General features: G+C 49.0%; 9 protein-coding genes across 9 annotated transcripts; 6 read left to right on the forward strand and 3 right to left on the reverse strand.

Annotated features, from left to right (window-relative positions):
* Positions 1-42: 42 nt before the first annotated feature.
* Positions 43-1,588, forward strand: LCP9604111_5445 (uncharacterized protein; the record flags this gene model as incomplete). The annotated part of the gene is made up of 4 exons (XM_039073256.1): positions 43-132; positions 198-670; positions 729-831; positions 890-1,588. The coding sequence occupies 4 exons, from the start codon at positions 43-45 to the stop codon at positions 1,586-1,588; spliced, it is 1,365 nt and encodes a 454-aa protein (XP_038928407.1).
* A 3,362-nt stretch (positions 1,589-4,950) lies between these two features.
* Positions 4,951-5,939, forward strand: LCP9604111_5446 (uncharacterized protein; the record flags this gene model as incomplete). Its single annotated transcript, XM_039073257.1, has 2 exons — positions 4,951-5,022; positions 5,121-5,939. The coding sequence occupies 2 exons, from the start codon at positions 4,951-4,953 to the stop codon at positions 5,937-5,939; spliced, it is 891 nt and encodes a 296-aa protein (XP_038928408.1).
* Positions 5,940-6,066: 127 nt separating this feature from the next.
* On the reverse strand, positions 6,067-7,654 carry LCP9604111_5447 (uncharacterized protein; the record flags this gene model as incomplete). Its single annotated transcript, XM_039073258.1, has 6 exons — positions 6,067-6,481; positions 6,532-6,809; positions 6,875-7,110; positions 7,171-7,265; positions 7,343-7,430; positions 7,480-7,654. 6 exons carry the CDS (start codon positions 7,652-7,654, stop codon positions 6,067-6,069), a joined length of 1,287 nt encoding a protein of 428 aa, XP_038928409.1.
* Positions 7,655-8,168: 514 nt separating this feature from the next.
* Positions 8,169-9,975, forward strand: LCP9604111_5448 (putative 3-methylcrotonyl-CoA carboxylase, beta subunit (MccB); the record flags this gene model as incomplete). Its single annotated transcript, XM_039073259.1, has 2 exons — positions 8,169-9,616; positions 9,681-9,975. The coding sequence occupies 2 exons, from the start codon at positions 8,169-8,171 to the stop codon at positions 9,973-9,975; spliced, it is 1,743 nt and encodes a 580-aa protein (XP_038928410.1).
* A 708-nt stretch (positions 9,976-10,683) lies between these two features.
* LCP9604111_5449 (uncharacterized protein) lies at positions 10,684-11,758 on the reverse strand (the record flags this gene model as incomplete). Its single annotated transcript, XM_039073260.1, has 8 exons — positions 10,684-11,098; positions 11,182-11,191; positions 11,244-11,272; positions 11,321-11,343; positions 11,398-11,477; positions 11,541-11,567; positions 11,644-11,675; positions 11,748-11,758. The coding sequence occupies 8 exons, from the start codon at positions 11,756-11,758 to the stop codon at positions 10,684-10,686; spliced, it is 627 nt and encodes a 208-aa protein (XP_038928411.1).
* Positions 11,759-13,185: 1,427 nt separating this feature from the next.
* yop1 (putative membrane biogenesis protein (Yop1)) lies at positions 13,186-14,192 on the forward strand (the record flags this gene model as incomplete). The annotated part of the gene is made up of 6 exons (XM_039073262.1): positions 13,186-13,239; positions 13,421-13,627; positions 13,699-13,707; positions 13,843-13,906; positions 13,959-14,016; positions 14,069-14,192. The coding sequence occupies 6 exons, from the start codon at positions 13,186-13,188 to the stop codon at positions 14,190-14,192; spliced, it is 516 nt and encodes a 171-aa protein (XP_038928412.1).
* Positions 14,193-15,684: 1,492 nt separating this feature from the next.
* Positions 15,685-16,423, reverse strand: LCP9604111_5451 (autophagy-related protein 101; the record flags this gene model as incomplete). Its single annotated transcript, XM_039073263.1, has 3 exons — positions 15,685-15,872; positions 15,925-16,278; positions 16,336-16,423. The coding sequence occupies 3 exons, from the start codon at positions 16,421-16,423 to the stop codon at positions 15,685-15,687; spliced, it is 630 nt and encodes a 209-aa protein (XP_038928413.1).
* A 653-nt stretch (positions 16,424-17,076) lies between these two features.
* On the forward strand, positions 17,077-18,926 carry LCP9604111_5452 (peroxisomal biogenesis factor 3; the record flags this gene model as incomplete). The annotated part of the gene is made up of 3 exons (XM_039073264.1): positions 17,077-17,234; positions 17,352-17,701; positions 17,758-18,926. 3 exons carry the CDS (start codon positions 17,077-17,079, stop codon positions 18,924-18,926), a joined length of 1,677 nt encoding a protein of 558 aa, XP_038928414.1.
* A 2,799-nt stretch (positions 18,927-21,725) lies between these two features.
* Positions 21,726-22,808, forward strand: LCP9604111_5453 (uncharacterized protein; the record flags this gene model as incomplete). Its single annotated transcript, XM_039073265.1, has 1 exon — positions 21,726-22,808. One exon carries the CDS (start codon positions 21,726-21,728, stop codon positions 22,806-22,808), a length of 1,083 nt encoding a protein of 360 aa, XP_038928415.1.
* Between the last annotated feature and the right edge of the window lie 461 nt (positions 22,809-23,269).

Genomic DNA, 23,269 nt, shown 5'->3' on the forward strand with positions numbered 1-23,269 from the left:
TTTCAATTACCTTGTTTGGGTTGTCAACATATTATGCCCATGATGAATCCTTTCAGCGTGCTGAAGCAATATATCTGGAACTCTTCCCAAACCCCCGTCAAGGACATCAAGGAAGAGGTATTCGATCCGAAAGTATGTACATCTAGAGAAATATCGACGCTTAACCGAAAGACCACCTCTAAGTTCTCATCAAACAGGTGCACCTCAACTACACCCCACCTTCAAAAAGATTTACAATGCAAGAATTGCTTTTAAGCCAGAGCCCAACCGCATCGCCAATTGCAGGAACAGTTCCATTCCCATTATTGTCTGCCGAGGGTGTCAAAGCCTACCGGAGAGCGCTATTCCAAAAGAATGTCATAGACAAATGTGCCAGCTCGCCATTTCCGGGGACTTTAGTCCTCCGCGACGCGGTGAAACAGTCAAAGTTTGTCAATGACTTTTGGAGGCACCCCGAGACAATGAGGATTGTGTCTGAAGCAGTCGGTGTACCTCTGGAGGTGGTGATGCCAACGGAAATAGGGCACACTAATATCCAAGTTGAAGGCACTACCATTGCAGAAATGGCCAGTAATCTCAAAGCTGAGCCGGCGGTAGAAAAACTCGAGTTGAGTCTCGAAGACCGAACTTACGACCCTTTGAAAGATGCAAGTGCCATCATTCCGTGGCAGTAAGTTCATACCCTGGCCGCCTTGCTTGTAGCACTGACGAGACTAACTGGCTCAAAGCTATGACTCGTATCCTTACGTTTGTGTATTGATGCTGAGCGACACTGAGGGTATGATCGGAGGCGAGACATATATCAAGAAGGGAGACGGGGAAGTACAGAAGGTGTGTAAGAAATATACTTACTGAAACTAAAATTCCTCTGCTAACCAAGCCATTGAAGGTTGAGGGCCCCCAAATTGGGCATGCTGTCATGCTTCAAGGCGGCGAAGTCTGTCATCTGGCTGCCCGGGCGAAAGGCGTCAAGGAGCGCATATCGACTATTACTTCATACCGTTCTACAATGCCAAACGTTTACGACTCCAGCTATATTACCAACGTCCGCCCTTATGCGGATACAACCTCTCTCTATCCTGAATGGACACAATACCGCTTGCGAAAATTAAGGGACGAGCTCACCCATTATCTTGACGAGATGGAGAAAGACGAAGAGCCTGCCAAAGAGAGAAAGGATATACAAAGCCTTATAGACCAGCAGATTGATTATTTACGACGAACCTCTCGACAGATGGTTGAACCTGAGTATACTCAGCGAGTTTTGAGAAACTATGGCAGGCCGTCATACTACGATGCACCTAGAATCTGGGAGACTGTTCAATCACTACCGGGATTTGAGAGACTTGCATCAGCGGCGGACGAGGAACGACGTTGGCAGCCTGAGAGTATCTATTGGAAAGACCTCATGAGATCCACGGAAACAATTCGCTTAGGGAAACCCCTTCAGAGCTCTCTTGGGACTGCTGTGCGGGAGAAGACAAGAAAGTACTATATGGGAGATGAACTTCTGCGACAAGGACTCAATGAGGCGTTCTTGGATTGGTTGGGATACTCAGGTATTTGGGAACTTTACTGCAACATTTGATTGGAAGACATCACGAGATCCGAAATTTATGACTACGACTAGTTATTACATTACACAAATATATTCGAACAAGACACATCTCCTATTGCACGCCAAGATAGGGATCAGTCGTATGAAGATTGTCTGTCTGTAGTACATAGTATACTGCAATATCTGCAATACATCAAGAATCAAAATGATATTCGTAATTTGATTGTGTTGGGTCACTGGACAGCCCAGAAGAGAGGTGCCATGCCCTCCCCCGGCCTGTCCAGCAACAACTATATAAATAAGCCCTTGAGTTAGCCACTGAACAGTCCGAAAGAGAGGTGCCATGCCCTCCCTCGGACTACCCAGCAACACCACCCTCCATACATTGAAGTTCAGTTTCCATCATCCAATACAACAAGTATAACTCAATATTCATCTCCTCCGACATCAATTCGAGGCCTCGTTAAAACCAGCTGGAAGAAAACCCCGTGGGATAAATACAACCAGCTGGAAAGAGTGCCTCGTACATATATTGAATCCAATTTCCGCTCGTTTCCTTTGTTTTCCCTTGAATTTCCTCCCTTGTTTTGTTGTCTTTCGATATCGTTTTTTTTTTTAATTTTTGATTTTTGATTGAATGAATTGCCCAAAGTCGTTTGGTTTGTTGGTTGTGCCGGTTGTTCGTTGGTTTTTGTCGATTTTGGATATTTATGTTGGCGGTATGATATTGGTGTTGATATTGATATGGTTGATATTGTTTTCGGTGTTGTTGATATTCAAATGATTGTCCGATTGGATGTTTTTCTTTCGTCCGATGGGCAGTTGAGTCCTTCTGTTTGACTCATTGGGTGGTATGGGTTGCCATGCCCGTTCTCTTCTTCGGAGTCGGTTCAATGGTAAAATGGTGGCATGGCAACCCATACAAATCTTCTTATTCGGGGTTCGTTCGATGAATGGGCAATCAATTGAGTCCTTTTGTTCCTCGGGACTCATCGGGTGGCACGGTTGCCACGCCCATTTTCTTCTTCAGGTTCGACCGGTGCGATTTCCAACATTTTTTTACATTTCCAGACGGCAGTGTCGAGACATTGTCAAGAGATTGTCTTGAGCTGTCGTAGAGCTGAGGCCTCATCAAAACCAACCAGGAGAAAAACCCGCATGGGGAAAGCTTCCTAGCTGGAAAGAGTGCCTCAAGTGGTTGTGTATTGTAGTAACAATTTGGTGTCAATGACACCGTGGTGAATGCCCAACCGGGAGAAAACCACGTGGGAAAAGCTCCCGGTTGAACGTGAAGTGTTCACCAAGAATGTTCAATATAGTTGCCCGTCCTATGGGAAAAACCGCCGATATGGATGGGGATGAGAGAGACTTCTATGGACGTTCAATGAACCAGTTCCACACGATGTCCACTTCAGCTGCGGGATTTTTTCTATACATTAAAGTCTCAAAAATAGAAATAGTATCAATCACCAGGAGATTTTTAGAGCCCAAGTTATCTGTCCCAAATGAGGACCACAGGCGCCGCAGTCCTCACCCAGTACATCAACCCGGGTATCAAGAATGCGAATGCTCGATGTTTGGATAGAGACCCGGGCCCTAGATCTCTCCCCAAACACGGCAAAGATGAGAGAGAGTTAGAATCCAAGTTATCAGCCACCAGCAAAGACCACAGGCGCCGCAGTCTTCGCTGAGGACATCAAACCCAGATATTGCAAGTTGCGGATGCTTAGCACTTGAATAAAGGCTAGGGCCCTTAACCCCTACCCAAGCACTAAGGTGACGAGGCTTTCAAAATTCAAAGCACACAGGTAGTTTCTCCCAGAATAATTCAGTGGATTTGTTAAATTCAATGCTCTTCAACAGGTGGGAGTCCCAACTGGGACGAATAACGGGGGGCCCGTCGTAGCACACCGTGTGGGATGGTTGTAGAAGAAAAGAAAAAAAGCAGAGGGGAGAGGGGAAGGACTGATATATATAGCTTAGTGTGACGTAAACCTCGATAGTGTCCGATATCCAATCAAGTAATCGACGTACGTCCTGTGAAATGAAAGTTTAGATGTCCGGTCCGCATGAGGGAAGTGTATATCGTACAAAGACATAGTACTTCTGGTCCATTGAATGGGCTAGTACATTTGAGAATATCACCTGAACACTTGCGACACCGTAAATGGAAAGCGGACGAAGTTATTTGATGACTGAATCCTAAAAATCACTTGCATTTTTGGTATAATAGCTGGCCGCTGTTGTATACAGAACGGAAGGCGAAGTCAAAAGTGCATACAGACCACACTGCCATCTCATGTGAGAAAAGCTAAAGAAAACCCAAAAGCAAGTCTAGAACGAAACAAAAACAAAGAAGAGAAGCATGTCTTTACGAAAAGCTGCATTGATGCCTTGTTTCCAGGCCGTGAACTGCCTGTGACGATCAGGGCACTTGCCCTTCCTGATCCTCGACTGCCGTGCTCGTACTCACTGAAATAGGAAGGAACAATGGGACAGAGTCGTTCCTTCGCGATTCAGTAAGCGAGGTCACATAAAACCCAGTCGCGAGAACGCGCACGTAGTTTTCCTTTTTCTTTCTTCCTCTGTACTTAGAATTCTGAATCCAATGCAATCTTTTCCCTTGGATTGAATTGGCATGTCACACTGCCCTACTCTCTTAGATTATGTATTTAGCAGAGTCCATATCCTCTACTCTACACATATTTCAAGGGGATTGTTACAGCTCATTGCTGACTCGACCCCATTAGCAAGACGGTAGATACCTACAATTTGTATATAAACCACTAACAAAATTAAGTCACTTTATCATATCAACTACTTCATCGTCAACAACTTTTTCAACAACTGTTCTATCATCATCAAGGGAAACATGTAGGTATGAGATAAAGTACACGTTTTTTCTGATCAAATTGCAGGGTTTTCATAACTATCTGGTAGATTTAAAGTGATGCCTTCTATGTAGGATAGAATAAGGCAGAATCAGGCAGAGGGTCGAATTAGCAATGAGGGAATTCCCTGTAACTAACAATCCCCTATTTCAATACTCATTGAACAGAAACCACTTTCTCCGTCTTCGTCGTCTTCTACGTATTCAAGACTCTCCCTCTCAAAGACAGAACGCAACACAGAGCCTATGTTGTATAGGGTAAATGCGATGTAGATCTGGAGAAACGCCAAGGCTTATGTTAGCAGGATTGCCATCTCCTTCAATGCACGATCAGTTCGATCTTCCCTCCATCACGTCAGCCGTGCATCCTCGTTTTGCGTGTGCTCTACATATCTGTACTTGACTTACGTTCGTTGAAGTCTTGTCATTCATTTAACCAGCGCCCCCTCGAAACCCTCGCCACTCGATCCCCTTCAACTTTTTTTCCGGTATCCACTACGAGATGTCCGACGACGATGAGTACTATGAATTTGAGGACGAATACATGTACGAGGATTTAGTCCCAGACATGGTCGTAAGTTCAATCTAAAACACCTCGTCCGACTCTGCCATCAGTGCTGCGCGAGAAAAACAGCGTCAATTCAGACCTTAACCAAAAATTTGCTTATCTAGGACGACCTCGCCGCTTCCTCACACTACGAAGCCGCGCTATATGAAGACCCAGGGATCGACGTCGAAGAATACTTCAGTGACTGGGACTATTATTCAGACGATTACCACGATGATGACGCAACGGTCGAACAAAGCGCAGAGAGAAAGAAAAGAACCGAGATCGCAGCGACAACATCACGACGAACGAAGACACCTTCCCGCCCAAAAGGCCACATCGCCCGAATCCCGCCGACGAAATCCACCCTGATGCCGGATGTCGCCTCCTTCCAGGGCGTGGTGTGGAAAACACCCGCGCTGGACCGGGACCAGGATGTCGCCATTTTGTACGAACCGGACACGGGCGAGAAAGTCGCGCTTCTAGAGAACTGGCGGGAAGTCTTCAAATTTTCCCAGCCGGCACTGGATAGGTCGCGGTTGAAAGGGCGACACGTGGTTGAATCTAAGCCCGTCGATTCGTCGCTAGCTGACGATGAATCTGATGGCGCGGACGACGAGTCTGATAGCGAGGACGAGATGTCGGATGATGTCTCGTCGAATGCCTCGGGTGTTGATGATGGGGATGCTGGGGATGCGTCGAATACAACTTCGGACCCGGACCCGGACTCTTTCCGCTCGCTGAAACTGTCTTCGCCGCCGAAGGTCGTGATTCCGTTGAAGAGGGGGTGGAAGCGGAAGGCGGTTGCGCTGAAGGATGACACTGACGATCAATCGGCGTTGCCTCCACAGAAGAGGGTTGAGGTGCGGAAGGGCGGTGATGACAGGGCTACAAAGTGTGGTGCGACACCGCCGATACGCAGGTCGACCAGGCAGAAGAACTAGGACGGTCATGTTAATAATTTCGGATGTATGGCTATTTACAACATGTACAATAAATGAAATGAATCTGCATATAGTCTTCTAAAGAGATGGCATTGCCCAAATGATAATTTGTGTATAATTCTCTTGCTTAAGCATACTCCTTGTTGAATGCGCGGCCAATGACCATTCTGCGGATCTCGCTTGTACCAGCGCCAATCTCATACAGCTTCGCATCCCGGAGAAGGCGCCCAGCAGGAATCTCGTTGATATAGCCGGTTCCTCCCATGAGTTGGATGGCATCGAGCGTGCATTCAGTCGCACGTTCGGCGGCGTAGAGGATTGCACCGGCGCAGTCATGAGTGCGCACGGCCATCTCGCTAGGTTCCACGGCGGCGTTGTCTACATGCCGTGCCGTAACATATGTGTACGCACGCGAGGCAGCCAGCTTAGTGTACATGTCCGCTAGCTTGCCCTGGACCAGCTGGTTGTGGGCGATCGGTGCACCGAATTGCTTGCGCACGTGTGTGTAAGGAAGGACGAGGTCAAGCGCAGCTTGCATGATTCTGGGGAGTGTTAGAATACGAGAGTTGTGCTGGGGTATTGGATGGCTCACCCTAATGGTCCTGCACTCAGGACGAGTCGCTCCAAGTCCAGACCCTCCATCAAGACGCGGACACCGCGATTTAACTCACCCAGGACGTTCTCCCGGGGAACGAAAACATCCTCAAAGATGAGTTCGCCTGTGTTAGAGCCACGCATACCCAACTTGTCTAGCTTGCGTGCGCATGAGAAGCCCTTGAAGGTCTTCTCAACTATGAATGCTGTGATACCTTTGGAGCCTAGTTCAGGCGCTGTCTTAGCGTACACGACAATGTAATCGGCATCGGGGCCCTGTAAGAAGGTGTGAGCAATGTGATCGGAACTTCGAAGCCCCTCTATATCCCCAAACTACTTACGTTCGTAATCCACATCTTAGTTCCATTCAAGAGCCAGCCTCCATCAACTTCCTTCGCCGTGGTCTTCATGCTGACTACATCGGAGCCAGCTGAATGCTCCGACATGGCAAGAGCACCGACCTTCTCGCCTGATAGGAGACCGGGAAGAATGCGCTCTTTTTGTTCCGTCGAGCCATTGAGGGAGAGCTGGTTCACACAGAGCTGGGAGTGGGCGGCATAAGAGAGACCGATGCTTCCTTTTATCCAGAATCGAGGTCAGATCAATGTTCCCCTCAGCCATATACTGGAAGACATACCGGATGCTCGACTGATCTCCTCCATCACCACGCAGTGTGCCTGGTAGCCCATACCCAGGCCACCGTACTCCTCGTCCGCTGTGACACCGAGGAACCTTGATATATGTTAGTATGCGCTGTATAACACACTCCCTTCACAAAGAAGAGAGTCAACCATTTGAGAGAACCATACCCAGCATCACCCATCTTCTTCCACATTTCCGCTGGGAACTCATTCTGTTCATCTGTCCGTGCAGCAACATCGGCTGGGATCTCACGCCCTACAGCAAGGTTAGAAGTGCGACTTGGGTTAGAGCATAGATAATGTACTTGTGAAATCTTGCACGCGCTCCCGCAGCTCTAGGAGATCACTCTCGGACGGAGGTACAAAGCCCGTGGGGTGTTTTGTTGAGATAGAGCGGAAATACGGGGTAAGTGCGGGGATGCGGGTTAGCCGTACCGCGCGTGTTGAGGTGCGAAGGAGAGGGAGGGTTAGGGACGCCATGGTTATATGAGAAAATGTAGAATGCAAATTCCGGGGAAGAAGTGTCTTTGGGGAAGTGGACCTTTTAAAGATGTGTGTGCAAGGGGGATCGGTAGTTCCTCGGCGCATTCAGGCTCAGACACTTGTTATACTATGAGTTTCCCACCTTGTAACGAGTGATGCTTTTGGATTTCAGATACTAGAACCTCTCTATAAGCTCCTTGATTTCAAACTAATTCGTTCTTATATTCTATGCTCTCTCTCCCTCACCAATTGCTCAGCATCTTTCTGTTGTTTCTCAGCATTCTCATGGCCCTCGGGTATATGCGGCAATCGTCGCATCTCCGCATTTGAGGCGACCCCAGCTTTGTGGCCCGCTTTGTGCCTTTTCGCTTCTCTCCTGCTGTTTCCTGTTCGTATGTCTTTGAATACTCCGGGGAACTCCTAATATACCTATAATTCCCTCTTCAGTTTGACTTGGGCTGAGCTCTGCCATCCTCTTCTCAGAATCAGCTACTCCACACTTTTCCCCGCAATGCGTGTCCCGTCCCCGCTCGTCCTCCAAACCTGGGGTTGCCGACTCGGACCACGGAAATGTCTCAACTCATTCCGCCAGTCAACAAACATTACACGACCAGCTTATAGAACAGTAGCAAGTTATACACATCCTCACCATGCCTCAGCCCTCTCAGTCCTCCCCACAGCAGTGGACACCTCCTCACAGGAGTACCGCGAAAACAGCGAACAAATGCAAAAACTCCTCGACCAGATGAACAGTCTACACACAAAAATTGCACGCGGAGGAAATGACAAAGCGCGCGAGAAGCACATCGCCCGCGGCAAAATGCTCCCAAGAGACCGGATCTCCGCCCTAGTCGACCCAGGCACCTCCTTCCTAGAGCTATCCGCACTCGCGGGACACGGTGTCTACAGCGAGGATGTTCCAGCGGGCGGGATCATCACCGGAATTGGGATGGTCGAGGGTGTCAACTGCATGATCGTTGCTAACGACAGCACCGTCAAGGGCGGCACCTACTACCCCGTCACAGTGAAGAAGCACCTCCGCGCACAGGCGATTGCGCAGGAGAACCGCCTCCCCTGTATTTACCTCGTTGACTCTGGTGGTGCAAACCTGCCTCATCAGGCAGATGTGTTCCCAGACCGCGATCACTTCGGCCGGATCTTCTTCAACCAGGCCCGCATGAGCGCCCTCGGTATCCCACAGCTCTCCGTTGTCATGGGTCCCTGCACGGCCGGTGGTGCATACGTGCCTGCCATGAGCGACGAGACCATCATCGTCGAGAACCAGGGTACTATCTTCCTAGCAGGCCCGCCTCTCGTCAAGGCCGCGACGGGCGAGGAGGTTTCCGCCGAGGACCTGGGTGGCGGTCAGCTGCATTCGAGCATCTCCGGTGTTACCGACTACCTGGCTGTCGACGATGCCCACGCTCTAGTCCTTGCTCGCCGCTCCGTCGCGAACCTCAACTACCCTATCACGCCCACTCCGCTCCGGCTGGAAAACGGCAATGGAGATTCGCATGTCGTGAAAGAACCGCTATACGACCCTAATGAGCTAAACGGAATCGTTGGCACCAATCTCCGACGCCAGATCCCTGTCCACGAGGTCATCGCGCGGATTGTCGATGGGAGTGAATTCGCCGAGTTCAAGCGCGACTATGGCTCGACCCTGGTAACGGGCTTTGCCCGCATCCACGGCCACCGTGTCGGCATAGTTGCTAATAATGGAATCTTGTTCTCCGAGTCCTCGCTGAAGGGAGCGCACTTTATTGAGCTTTGCGCTCAGCGGCGGATCCCGCTTGTCTTCTTGCAGAATATCTCCGGTTTTATGGTCGGCGCTGATGCCGAGAAGGGCGGCATCGCGAAGAACGGTGCTAAGCTTGTCACTGCGGTCGCGTGTGCCGATGTCCCCAAGTTCACTGTTGTATTTGGGTCCAGTGCTGGTGCTGGTAATTACGGGATGTGGTATGTTTCTTTCTTTCTCCTTAGGCTTTCTGTAGTAGTTCTTCTCTAACTGATATTGCTCTAGTGGTCGTGCCTACTCACCTCGTCTTCTCTTTATGTGGCCTAATGCGAAGATCGGCGTTATGGGCTCTGAACAACTCTCGGCCGTTATGGAGGCTGTTGGACGAACCGCTGATCCGGCTTTGAAAGACCGCATCGACCGTGAATCTGAAGCGACGTTTTCCTCGGCTCGTTTGTGGGATGATGGTATCATCCCGCCGTCTGAGACGAGGAAAATGCTGGGGTTGGGTCTGACAGCTGCGCTCGGTGGCAAGGCTGAGCCGGATGTGCAGACCAGGTTTGGTGTCTTCCGGATGTAGGGTTGGATCGAGGCATGGTCATTTTTATTCAAATAATTCGAGAAAATATAGAATAGAAGACATCTGTTTATGTGCCGTTAACTTGTTACGACGGTTCCGGATAGTCAAATGGAATATGCGGTGGACAGTCGCTTTGTATCAAATTATGTAGCCTTGGCCTCTATAAACTATCGTTCTTTAGTCTAGTGGACTTCTAGAATTGCACGGCGCGGTCCAAAGAGCGCATCAAAGGAAAGTGTTTGAATCGCACAAGATATCCGGTACTATAATTTCACTCCTTTATGTTGACGGCGAAGGGTCCAACCACAAGGATTGTAGCGTGAGCCTATCAACCAAACGATAATAGCAACAGGACCAAAAGAAAAGAAAGCACTTTTTTCCATCTCTTGAAAGTAGTCTTTTTAGAGTCCAGAGCAACCAAGCCTCAATCAAATATGTCAAATAATAAAAAGAAGTATGACACCAATTGTGTACAGCGCAAAAAAAAAAAGAAAAAAAGAAAAGATACAAATCTGTAGCTGCGAAGCATGGTTCTATAGGGGTGAGGAGAGGAGAGGCATAGACATATCGGCAGCATATAGAAAGAACATCAGTCATACATGACATGTCAAAATGCATAGCGGCGTCGAATAGGCATAGATCGCAGAGGGTCGTATCGCATGAAAATGAAACAAGACAAGGGGCCTCGGCGCCCCTTGAATTGCTAAATCAAAGGATGACACACGGACCGCGGCGGTTTTTCGGCCGGCGATTGTCTCGCTTGCGGTTCGGGCCTTCGCGCTTTCGGTTGGGATCGTTGCTGCTCTTTGCGGCCTCGGAGTCTTTGCGGATGATCTGGCGGCACAGATCAACGAAGACTTCGTTGACGTTTGCGCGGCGCCGGGCAGAGGTCTCGTAGTATGGTGCGTTACCCCATTTCTGGGATAGACCGAAGGCGCGAGCGCGTGGTACAGCGCGATCTTCTTCTAGGTCGGATTTGTTGCCCACGATCACAATTGGGACGTTCTCGTCGTCTTTGATTCGGATGATTTGTTCGCGGAGCTCGGAGAGTTCGTTTAGGGAGGACATGCTCGTGATGGAGAAAACGAGGAGGAATCCTTGACCTTGTTTCATGTAGAGCTCTCTATAGACAATGTTGTTAGTACGGTGTGTTTTTCTTGGAGTTGGTTCGCAGATTGGTGATGGATGGAGTGTGGCTAGATTTACCTCATTGCCGCTTGTGGGTTGTTAGCTTCGATCTCACATGGGTAGATGTGCCAAAAACTTACTGAACTGTTCTGTTCCTGCGGTGTCAAGACTTCGAAATTTTAGCATCATGCCATATCCAAACCACCGAGGTACTCACATCTCCAGTATACATTGTCGACCCTATCGAGCATGGTTAACGGCCGAGTGATTTCCAGCGCGTAGTAGACAACTTACGTCCACCTCAATCTGTTTCCGGTATGAATCCTCGATCGTAGGGTCGTAGCTTTCAATCCAGACATTTTGAACGAATTGGGCTAGAAGGCGATTGTTGCTCAGCTTGAGGACTCAGGGCAGGGTGCGGAACACAGGGAACGAACCTGTTAGACAACTTTTTCCAACACCTCCTGTTATCGCGTCGCATGGGAATGCCTGTGGTCAGCCTATGACCTATGGAAACATCTCAGGAGGAAAGGCTCCTACCAGCACCCAACACAACAATGTGGTATTCGCGTCTAAGCGCAAACAAACAATTAGAATTGGATCTAGGGACATTCAAGGAGTATCATGGAGTATCATGGACTCACTGTGGCCGCATTGAGAAAAGTGTGTATCGATATTTAGTGATTCGGAATGGAAATCGAAACAGCTCTCGAGGACGAAGGTCAGGCTCAGGGTGGATCCCACGTGGTATAGATGGCGATCTCAAATCGTAGAACAGTTGGCTATGAGAAATTGGCCCATAAACCACGTTGAATGCTTCAATTGTATTGTGTAGCTCCCTTGGGGGTGGAAGAGCTCAGGAGGGCGGTACGCGGGTGTGGTTACATGGCCCGCCTTTGCGTAGACGGGGGATATGGAGATTCGAGTGGTTCGAGGGATTGGAGGGTCCACTGGAGAAATATCAAGACATATAAAGTAAGGTAAAGGTATTTAGGCGTTTCTGCATGAATTTTTTTAGGGGAGGGGAGAAGGTCTGATAACGGGAGTTATCCTAATTGCATCTCCTGTCCCTTCGACCCAATCACACCATATGCCGAGGTCGTCTCTGGCGGTCAGGCGCTAACTGTAAGTGTATGTATGCTGTCGGTCTTTTCAGAATGTTTGCTCCTTTCTTTTGGGGTCTTCTTGGTCTTTTTTTTATCTTTTCTTTCCCGATTGCAACTGCTATCCCTGTGAATATGGATCACGTGACTCCCCTGATATGCCGTCCCAGGGTCATTTGTGTTTGAAGATACTCAGAATCGGTCATTTTTCTAAATTTTCAGATTGATACCTCATGTTTGAGAGAGGAAGAGTGTGTGGAAATAGGGCAATGTTTCTCAATTGGTCAGTTTTGATAGGCGGGATCTCGGGGGAAGCAGAAGGATGCATCACATACGACCAACTACTGCAGGGGAGGCCCACAAAGGGACTCTCCCCGGTTTCATGATGGAAGAAAAAAAGAAAGATTAGAAACGCAAACAGGTCAACGGGTAAACAAGTTATTTGGTATAGCCCTCGATGATCTTGGGAAAAGCCGCGTACGTCATGTCGTATAGGATGTACGATCTCGGGAGATTTGTGGAGGGGCCAACGGACTGGCTCTGATACATTATACTCCAGATGTTCGATTTGAAATCTGTTTTAAGGTACATCGATACATAGGGCTATCACTGCTGAAGCTTAAACTCGCTACAGGCCACTAATATATTCCCCTTAGCCCCTCAATTAGGCACTCTAGCAGACGGCATTTATGAAGATAGAAGTAGTATCCATAGTCATCTGCACGATCTCCAGGTGTAGATCTTCTGATCATATCGATATACTCCTTATATCAAGCCAATAGCCTTGGAACAATTTACTTTGTCCAGCTTCATAAGTGGATGGATACGTCATGTCTATCACGTGATGAGCACAGGCTAGCCAGCCTCTGTCCTCTTTGCCGCCGTCTTGACCGGCTGCATTCTCACCATCCCTCACTCCGTTCTCATCCTATTAGCTTTTTGACTTGTTTTCCCACAAACGATACCCTTATAAGCAAAAATGGCCTCTTTCCAGGAACGTGCCCAGCACTCTATTGCTCAGCTCGACAAGGAGGTACGTTTCCAGCCATTGTTGTGTGTTTCGCTGTCCTCCTAGGTCAAACCCTCGCCTGGTGGCTGCAATGCCCCTAAGCGGTAGTGACCACAGCAGGAGTATCTGCAATCACATCCTTTGATACATACTTCACTATAGTATCTATCGCTGTGGTTTTGAGCTAACATCTGCTATTTCGTAGCTCTCCAAGTACCCTGTCCTTGCCAACCTTGAGCGTCAGACCAATGTCCCCAAGGTCTATGTTATCCTTGGCCTTATCGGAATCTACTTCTTCCTTGTCTTCTTTAACATTGCTGGCGAGTTCCTCGTCAACTTTGCCGGTTTCCTGATCCCCGGTTACTACTCCCTTAACGCACTTTTCACCTCAAGCACTCAGGATGACACCCAGGTGAGTTTTTTTTTTGTAAATTTCCCCCTTTACACACAAATTACTAACCTTGTCTTTTTTCGCTCCTCTAGTGGCTCACGGTATGTTCACATGATTTTATCACCTGGTTGTTACAATCGTGCGGAAGTAATCACCGCCGATTGTTATCATACACCACCCACGTGACATATTTCCCGCTTGCACGCGATCAGTAATTCTAACATATGACTTGATAGTACTGGGTTGTGTTTGCTTTCCTGACTGTCATTGAGAGTGCCATCAGCGCTGCTTACTGGTTCCGTACGTGCCCACAATATGCCGATTTTCTGACTATCTTGCTAACTGATCGCAGCCTTCTACTACATCTTCAAGTTCGTTCTGATCATGTGGATGGCCCTTCCCCAGACCAGGTATGTTACTATTCCATGACCAAGTTAAGACCAGTAGCTGATCTCTTTTAAGCGGTGCCCAAATTGTCTTCAACTCCTTCCTCCAGCCCGTGCTTGGCCGTTTCTTCAGCTCCAACGGCACTTCCTCCAACCTGCGCGCTCAGGCCGAGGCTGCGAGCAAGCCCCACTCCACTTAAAGGTGTGTAGTCTCACATCTTAACCGAGAATCGCGTCGACAATAAAAGCTCCGCGGAACCTGCTTAGGCGCAGGTTGCGGATCCGATTCTCTGTGCCCAAGCACAAAGTGGAGTGGTTGGCTCAAATGTTCGTTGTCATGATTAAATAGGGGTAGTGCAATAGCTGGAACATGAAATAGAGAGGACCCGAGCAATGTTGCAACGGGTCCGAGGTTGGATATTCGCTCAATGTGAGAATGTTATATTGGTTCTTGCCATTTTGTCACACTCGAGTGGATTAGTTGTTAGTTCGTACATTATGAATGTGGATGCAGTTGGTTTCATAGATGTGTTCGAGATCGACGTTATCTACATTATCTACATGTATCTTCTCAGTGTTGCCCTACGCGCCATCGAGCTTTGTCCTTACAAAGCCGTACGAGTGAGGATGCTTGAGTATCCATGGATAGATCGAAGGCTTGGAGAAGACCGTACATAACTTTGTCAGTAGTTGCCATCCAAAATATACATCTTGACTCCAAGAACTCAACTGATACACACATGTCATGCATTAGTATTATCTGCGCACTCTATCATCTAATGACCTCCTTAAAACGTCGTGCACAACCGTCCCCGCAAATACAGGGTGAACGGATCAACCCCAAGAAGCTGGTCCGATAGCTGCTAGTAAATATCAACATCCCAATCAAAGCAAGTGAACTTAACAATGACAATTTCTTCACATTGAGAATGATTGATTTTGTAAACGCCCGTTCGAAGTCTTGTACTCTTCCCCGGGTCAATATACTCAATCAAAGCAGTTTGTTATGTATTCTCAATACTCGAGCCGTCATATCTGCTTCTGTTGGATCAATGTGATGCTTCTTTGGTTTGCATTGGGGTATTGGCACACTGCATGAAGGGGTAGTTGTATTTGGGGCTAAATATCGGGTGTTGATGGATCAGATGGAATATTATTGGCTAAGAGATAGCACTTTGCTTACAATCTGCAGGCTTTTATGCAGGATGCAGCTCCACAGAATGTGTTTTAGAAAATATTACTTCAAACCAAATACCATGACGGTCTCGTTGAAGACACGTTGTACACCGAGATCACAAACCTCTCTGGTTTATGATGTCTCGTGAGGACTCAACAGAAGGCCTGGAATAGGGGTTTCATATTGATTTGAAAAAGGATCCATATGTACTTTACGCCGCATTGTAAAAAGAACCAGCCCAGCCCTTTCAAGAATCCAAAAATACATAAACACCTAAGCACTGAACTCCAGATGACCACCACAGCACAGGGGGTTTGTACACTCATAGTAATAACCCTTTTTATAACATCTGACAGATTTCGTAACTCGTATCGGGGTCGATCGCCCGCAGCCATGTTTCACCGAAGGAAACAAAAGCAACGTGTCCGGTTGGTTGAACAATGATCGGAGCGGGAACGTATTAGAATTGACGATTTAGAGGTATATCGTCCAAGCTCTTAGTTAAACAGCATATCTCAGTAAAGCCCCATGCGATTTCCCCAGCCATCAGCCCGCGGGTTGACGACAATCCGATAGGGAAAGGGATTGGAATCGCTAGTGGTGATGGGCGGGATATGGTCTTTATCTCGATTGACAACGCTCAGGATTTTCAAAGCTGCCTTTTGCAGCATATTTCCCATTGCCTTGCGCACCTTGGCTCGTTCTGTAACCAAATTAGCTCTGGATAAAAAAGGGACCCCGCAGACTGTACATACCAGACTCAGTACGCGGTGTCGCGATCGTCACATCAAGTGTCCAGATCTCCCAGCACACCTCTTCCTCGCCTTTCCCTGTCAGTCCACCAAACCAGTGCCCCGACCGACGTCGTTTCTTCTCGTAGAACTCGACTGCGATCCGCCCTCGCACACCCCCGCCCCCACCGACAATTTGGCCATCCTGCCCGCCGGCTGCGGAGGACAGATGCTGCCGGACCAGAGCTGATATCCGTGATTCAATCAGTGTTTCCAGGTCTGCATCGTTTATAGCGGGGAGTGTGAAGTCGAGCACGTCAAAGGTGACTGGACGGATAGAAGGGAAATAACGGTGGAAGAAGATGAGGTTCAGGACGCCTAGCAGGAAAAACTTAGCACAAACGACATGATTAATATGTCTCCCTCACAACTGACCCTTCAGTACATCTCGCACATGGGTGGTGTCCGCGAAGATCTCCAGAAAGTACTCCGGAGGGGTTTTGCGGGGCTCCATCCCCGCCATGACGCAGCTCACAACCAGGCCGGTTGAGTGCAGCCTCAAACGGTTCCTGCTGGTGAAAGAGGAAGTATTGTCAGGAATACAAAATCGAGGGACAGTCAGTAAAAAAGTTGTTGCATAGAGCTGGAGGGGTGTAAGGTGGAGTGATGATTCCGAGGCCGATATGGCAAGGGGGGCGGGTCTGTATCGGACGTAGCCGACTGAAGCTTATCGCTTATCATCGAACTGGGGTGAAACCAGCTTCAAAGAGGACATCTATGTTCAAGGAGTACGAAGTATACGGAGTAGAAGTATAAAGAGCAATGAGAAGAGGACAAGAAAGAGACATACAGGGCTTAGCGGGTTATTGCGGGATGGCCATGCCAAATCCGGAGCTCTAAGATACGATCATTGATGATTTAGAGAAATGAGTGAAGATGGTCAAAAGTTTAAAGCTGTAAGCTATTGCAGGTATTAAAATCCTCTGTGGTGCTTTATAGACGCGGTTCACTTACATTGCATGACGGTGAGCTCTAGCCGAGGCCTGAAACTGGCGATCAGCGCCCGAAGCCGCTCTTCCCCATCTACTCCGTACTTAACCATCCATCTCCCAAATATATCATGACTTGGGATCGCCTGTCATTTTAACTTCTTCCAGAGAAGCACCAAACACAAATATGATCGGTGCGACGAGGCGCTGGTTCCAGCGCAATCGCAAAGGTCTTGCAATCGGGGCTGGGGTGATAGGAGCTGGCTATTTGGCCGGACAATACCTGCTGTCTAAGATCTCCGAGGCGCGGGAACGCATGAGCAGCGATCGGATTGCTCGCGAGAAGTCAGTTTTCCTTGTTTTTGATGACTCCTATTCCTCCGCTAGCAAGCACGCGAGCTTGTAGCACGTGAAAGCCCGACCAGCATACCCCGGACCGGAATCACTGACCCATGGCAATAGTTTGCGCCGACGATTCGAACAAAACCAGACCGATTGCACATATACCGTCCTCGCGTTATTGCCGACCGCCGCCGAGAATATTATCGATGCCCTCCCAGTTGAGGAGTTGACCAAGGAACTCCAGCAGAAGCGAGCGGAGAGGTTGGCTCGGCTGAATGCAGGAGAGGCGACTGGGTCAGATCTGAGCTCGGTTTCCCCGAGTCTGCCGGACGAGGATCGGAGGAGCCTCTCTAGTTTCCAGAGTGAAGGATATGTGCACGCAAGCCAGGCCGGCGATGCTCTGAACTCGGACGCACAACCTCGGCCCAAACGAAACAAGACACAGCTGTGGAATGAGGTGAAGATTACCTGTGAGTCTGTTTCGTTCATCATAAAACCTCATCTGTCAGAAATTAACGTTTCTTAGCTATCACGCGGTCTTTTACTATGATCTACACTCTCTCCCTGCTCACTGTCTTCACTCACATCCAACTCAACCTACTCGGACGCCGGAACTACCTGTCCAGCGTGATCTCCCTTGCTACACCACCTGCGAACGTCTCGACAATCAGTCTTGAAGACCACGATGATGAACTCACTCAGACATTGGGCGATGACTTCGAGACCAACCGGCGTTACCTCGCCTTCAGTTGGTGGCTGCTTCACCGCGGGTGGAAGGGTATAATGGGAAGAGTGCAAACTGCCGTAGAGGAAGTATTTGGACCTTTGAATCCACGCGAAGATATCAGTTTGGCCAAGCTCTCTGAGTTGACCTTACAAATCCGCAAGAAGGTGGAAGGCAGCACTGAGGACGAGCGACGATCTCAAAAATGGCTTTCTTGCTTGCTTCCCCCGGCAGAGGAAGAGGAACATGTCTTGCGCGAGTCGGGCGTGGAAGGCGTAGCCGACCCAACCTCTTCCCAGACGGCATCGAAGCTGCGACACCTCCTGGATGAGACGGCGGATTTGATCGACTCTCCCTCTTTCTCCCTTGTCCTCACACTTCTTAATAACGAGGGATTCTCAACTCTTATCGATCAAAGATGTGCCGCTGACGCCTTCAAGGCGCCCACCTCTGCACCGGAGACTGCCCCGCAGTCCTTCGATTCAATTGCCACTGTTGTGCCCCTGGCTGCCAACTCAGAGCGCAAGACAAAGCTTGCCAATCTTCTGGCTGTCATGACTCGCCAAGCACATGTGATTGGCAATGGTGCCCACTCACCAAATGAGTATCTGGTCGCCATGGACCAGAACGTGCGTGAGCTCGAAGCCTTCTCTGCCGTGGTCTATAGTTCGAACTTCGACCTCGAGCTTCTTGGTGCCAATAATACAGCGGTACCGACTAGGGAGACAGATCTTGTCGATGCCGAAAGTGCTTCATCGTCTTTCTCCGAGATGATAGTTGAGAAAGAAGACAAAGCAGATTTAAAGGAGGATATAAATGAGTCACAATCACGCAATGCCTTGCCCGAGGAGCCAGCCTTCAACGAGCCTGCGCCTGAGCCGTTGGCAGACTCAGCCTTTGAAGAGGCTTGGGGCAAGGCCACAGATGATGGGAGCATCTTCCCAGCAGGAGGAAACCAGCCCGCACAGTAATACGATGAAGATAAATTCAATCCTGATGGCGATTGTGTGATTCTCTACAACCTTACTCCCTTGTTTTTCGCACATCGCTGTGGGTCTGGTTTTCATCTCCACTGCATACATTATCTTTGCGATAGAATTGTGTTATGTTAATGATATATGTCAGTTCAAGTATCTATTCCTAGTTAGTTCTCTCGAAAATTCCTACTAGCGCAATATAGCTGTGCATGTTTTCTCTACGTTGATTATCGAGGTCCTGAACCCTACGGTTTAGCGAGCATGCCATTGTACAATCCTATACCCCAGATCAAAGTGGACTAGTGTGAGTGGAGCGGCGGGGGGCTTATGCTTGGGGATAGTGGCGCTGAGACACCCAAGGCGAAGTCTTAAAGAGATTATGGAGCCATATTAGGTATCTGCAAATAACAAGCTTGGAAAGCAAAGGATATGCCAGACATATGCGCCAATCCCGCTAGCCTCGGGACTGCAAATTGTGACATGCAGATGTTTTTGCGTCTACTTAGTATAACAGACATAGTTCATACTACATACTATGTCCTATATCGCACATTTTTTTCCCCACTGTCACAATAGTCTCTGTCCTCGACCGGTGCCTTGTTCTGAATGCCAATGTACGATCAGGCACAGGTACTTCTCCTTTGTGTCTCTGTACAAACCTGGATACGCTGAAACATCTTGACGTCATGACTATATATTTTCCTTTCGCAGCTTCCGAGCTCCACCAATGAGCTAATCAAGCCCACTTCGTGTGGCGCAGCTGTCTTTTATGTCGCGCAATTGAAATTTTATCGTATTTGACTATACGGGAGATGGACTACACATGTATTGAGGTAGTACGTTTAGGGCCTGATTTTCGCCCTATTAAATATAAGGGGTTGAAGCATTGCCTTAACTATGCCCTTTCTTTCAAGGGATAGTCCAATTATGCATTAATACAGCCCTGGGAGAATCAACCCGTAGCTAACGAGTACTCTGGATGGCGGCTATTTGGAGTTATTTCCCTGTACGTGGTACTCCGTAAAAATTCCCCTAACGACGTTTTCTCGCAAGGAGGTATACCCCGCAGTGCGCACAGGTGCAACATGCACCGTGCAAGTATCAGCCATAATAGGGGCCGGGGCCGATGACAGCGGGCTGATCATTGGGCTGTATCGACCTAAGGGGCTTAGATGATGCATTAGAAGCCAACACATCCCATAATAAAGGATATTGTCCCTGAATTTAGGAGTATATACGGGGCACGGAATAGCTTATGCTTATATGCAATTAAATATCCAGGCAAGCATTATTTGAGCAATATAGCACACGCGGCAGTCCCCACTCATATGGTCGTTCTGCCTATCAAAAAGGGCTTAATCTTCGATATTCCCTCACAAGAGAGGGCTAGGTCTAGTAGCAGATACTCGAAGTTCTGAAACGCTGGCCAGAATTCAATCGTCTCTACTAGGGACGACACGTGGGCCAAGTACATCTCCATATCGGTTGGTGAATCCAGCAAGATGGATGACACAGTGGGCCATCTAGTTCGATCTGATCGGCACTAACATTATGAACCAGCATCATGTACTTATCGCTTGCACGAGTGGCAGCAGATAAGCACAACTTGAAGTCTCTCGGGGTCCCCGACACTAGCTGCCATGCTGTCATTTCCAATTTCCCGCCTAAACTGAGACTATAGGACACAGGGCGCCTGTAACGGACATAGCAGGATATCTGACTGCAGTCTCTGGGACATAGGAGAAGACAAGGGCAGTGTAAACTGGCATTGTCGATAGGGTACTTGTTGCTTCGGAGTTACCGGCGGCTGGATGGTGGAGCCGGCTGATGGCTGTAGCCCCTGTTATGTATGGTGTACGTTGACTGGGAATCTAGAGGCCCATGACTCGTACCATCATACTAAGCATTTTCGAGAAGACTCGTTAGTTAGTTATCCTCAGTGGGAATAACCAAGGATCCTGCGAATATGATGTCGCTTTCAAGTGTTCACATGCTCAGGGGTAAATTTGTAGGGATGGCATGTCAGCGTAGCATTTATCCATGAGGAAAAGCCTGTTGTGAAAGAAAGACATTTGACATGAAGAGCTGGAGAGAGACAACAATTTGAAACATCTTGAACTGTAACCATATACCGTAAAGTACCCAGCCTCAGGTGTGGCTGAGCTAAGTACTCCACCCGCAAAATTGGGTGGGAAGGTACTTCCAAGGTTCCTCCGCCGTGTTCCGTATCGTCCAATCACCTTGCTCGACCAAGGAACGGCCGGTCAGAGTCCTCAAGGATTCCCCCGATGTGCCCTGTCTCTCCTTAAGACCTGCCCATCCCAACCATTCCTCTGCATTCGACATTTATTGGCAGACTCCAGCACTGATTTGTGCTTCTTCGTAATTCTTCACTATCACTGCAGTCACCGAGATCGCACCGAGATCACCTCACGATTGAGTTCAGGACTTTGTGTCGTCACCCTCGCCTCAAAATTACCCCGAGGATCAACCCATTGCACATCTACAACGCCTTGGTGCCATTACATATCGAAGGCCTTTACTCTCAGTCTTCCGCTTAAGACCTCCCAAAGGGGATTGTGGCGGCTGCATACTGCAGTGGGCGCTGGGGCCGCATTATCTCCCTATCCGCCAGCCGCGCGCATCGGAAACGCAGCGTTTCAAGTCATCGTCACGAACCATCCCACATCCTGAAGTAACAGCCAGTGCACGTGCACTCACGACCAAACCGAACTCCTAGGACAGCGACCTCGCACATTGGGATATTAAGGCCGGTGTACTATCCCGCCCAACATGACTGACTTTCGAATGCCCCTCCATCAAGGGCCTCCTACTCGGAAGCCCCTCTCTGGTGCCCAGCACGCGTATGGTGGATATCAGTCCTACGATTCTCCCCGACCTCAACTTGCGCCCCATCTAGCGAGCCCGCAGACCACGCACAGTCGGACTCGAACCACATCCTCCAACGTGTTGCCCTACTCAAGCGGCTCTCAGCATTACCACGGCACTCCCTCACCTCCTATGTCTCAAATGACTCTTCCTCACCATCCACCATCTCGCCGCATGTCTAGCACCACTACCTCGACCTCGTCTACCAGCAACCACCCGGTACACACGGGAAACAGTGTTTCTGACATCCGACGAACTGCTTCGGCTCGCTCTGCCAACTCTCAGCTTGGATATGTGGCCCTTATGCGGCGGCAAAAAGCTACCGTATGGTGTGACCGGGCACAACCTGAAGACGCTAGATTGCGCGAACAAGCCCTGCGGGATAAGAAACGAGCATACCTCGAAGTTCATGGCTCAGGCGCTGGCCGGTCAGGAACCTTGGCTAGTGGCAAGATTCGACATGGTCCTAAGGGAGCTGCTGAATTTTCACCCTCAAACCTAGTGGGCGCCAAAGTCCCCGTGCGACTCAGCGCGAACGAGATCGGTGATGGGGACGATGACACTCTCAGCAGCGAGGGTGGCGCAATTCACAGACGGACCGGTAGCGGCCGCAGCTCTCTGGGAAGTGCCCACCGCTACCCAAGTGGATACTCGCGGACACCGGGAACAATGGGCAGCAACAGCACGCCTCCGAACGAAAGGACGGACCTTCCAGAAGTATCCGAAAATACACCGGCGGAGATTCACGAGGAAGAAAAGAGCCGACTGTCATACCTCCACAAAGACGATGCCGCCACAACACACAGCAGCGAACAAGAGCAAGAAGACTTTGTTGGCGACATGTTGGGTCCGAATGCCGGCACTGCGGCAGCCGATAAAGCCCTCAAAGCATCCGAGTTACGACGACGAGGCAGTGTAGACGAGCGAACTACTTCCATGACCAATGTGCGACTTTTTGTCGCAAACCCCGATTCAGACAGCGACTGATGCCCTCGTTCTCATACGGCGTCTGCCAACTCTTGTATCCTTCATCTCCTTCCCATATCGCCCCGCCTTCTATCTTTTATGATTTTCACGTGGTTTCTCTTTATGCCTCGTCAACTGCACATAATACCTATTTCGTTGCAACTCCACACCGACCCCATTTGGCAAATCTTGATGGTTTAGACCAATGCGTCCTTCTGCTTTGTCCATATCTTTGCACGTTTGCTGTCTGATTTACTCCTTTTCATTTAAAGCGCCACATCTCTGTTTCTCTCTAGGCTTCCCTCTTTCTTGTCTTGTTGTATATCCTCGATCGCACTGCTGGTCTCCATAGATTGGCTTCCTGGCTTGTCTTCATCCTTCTCCGGCTGCATACGGGCCGTCCTGGCGTTCGTCATATGGCCTAGCTTCTCTTAATTTAGAGGTAGTACCTAATTTTCAAACCAAAGATCATCTCAATCCGT

Source organism: Penicillium roqueforti (assembly GCF_015533775.1).
Source record: "Penicillium roqueforti strain LCP96 04111 chromosome Unknown scaffold_13, whole genome shotgun sequence".
In the NCBI taxonomy this organism is placed as follows: domain Eukaryota; kingdom Fungi; phylum Ascomycota; class Eurotiomycetes; order Eurotiales; family Aspergillaceae; genus Penicillium; species Penicillium roqueforti.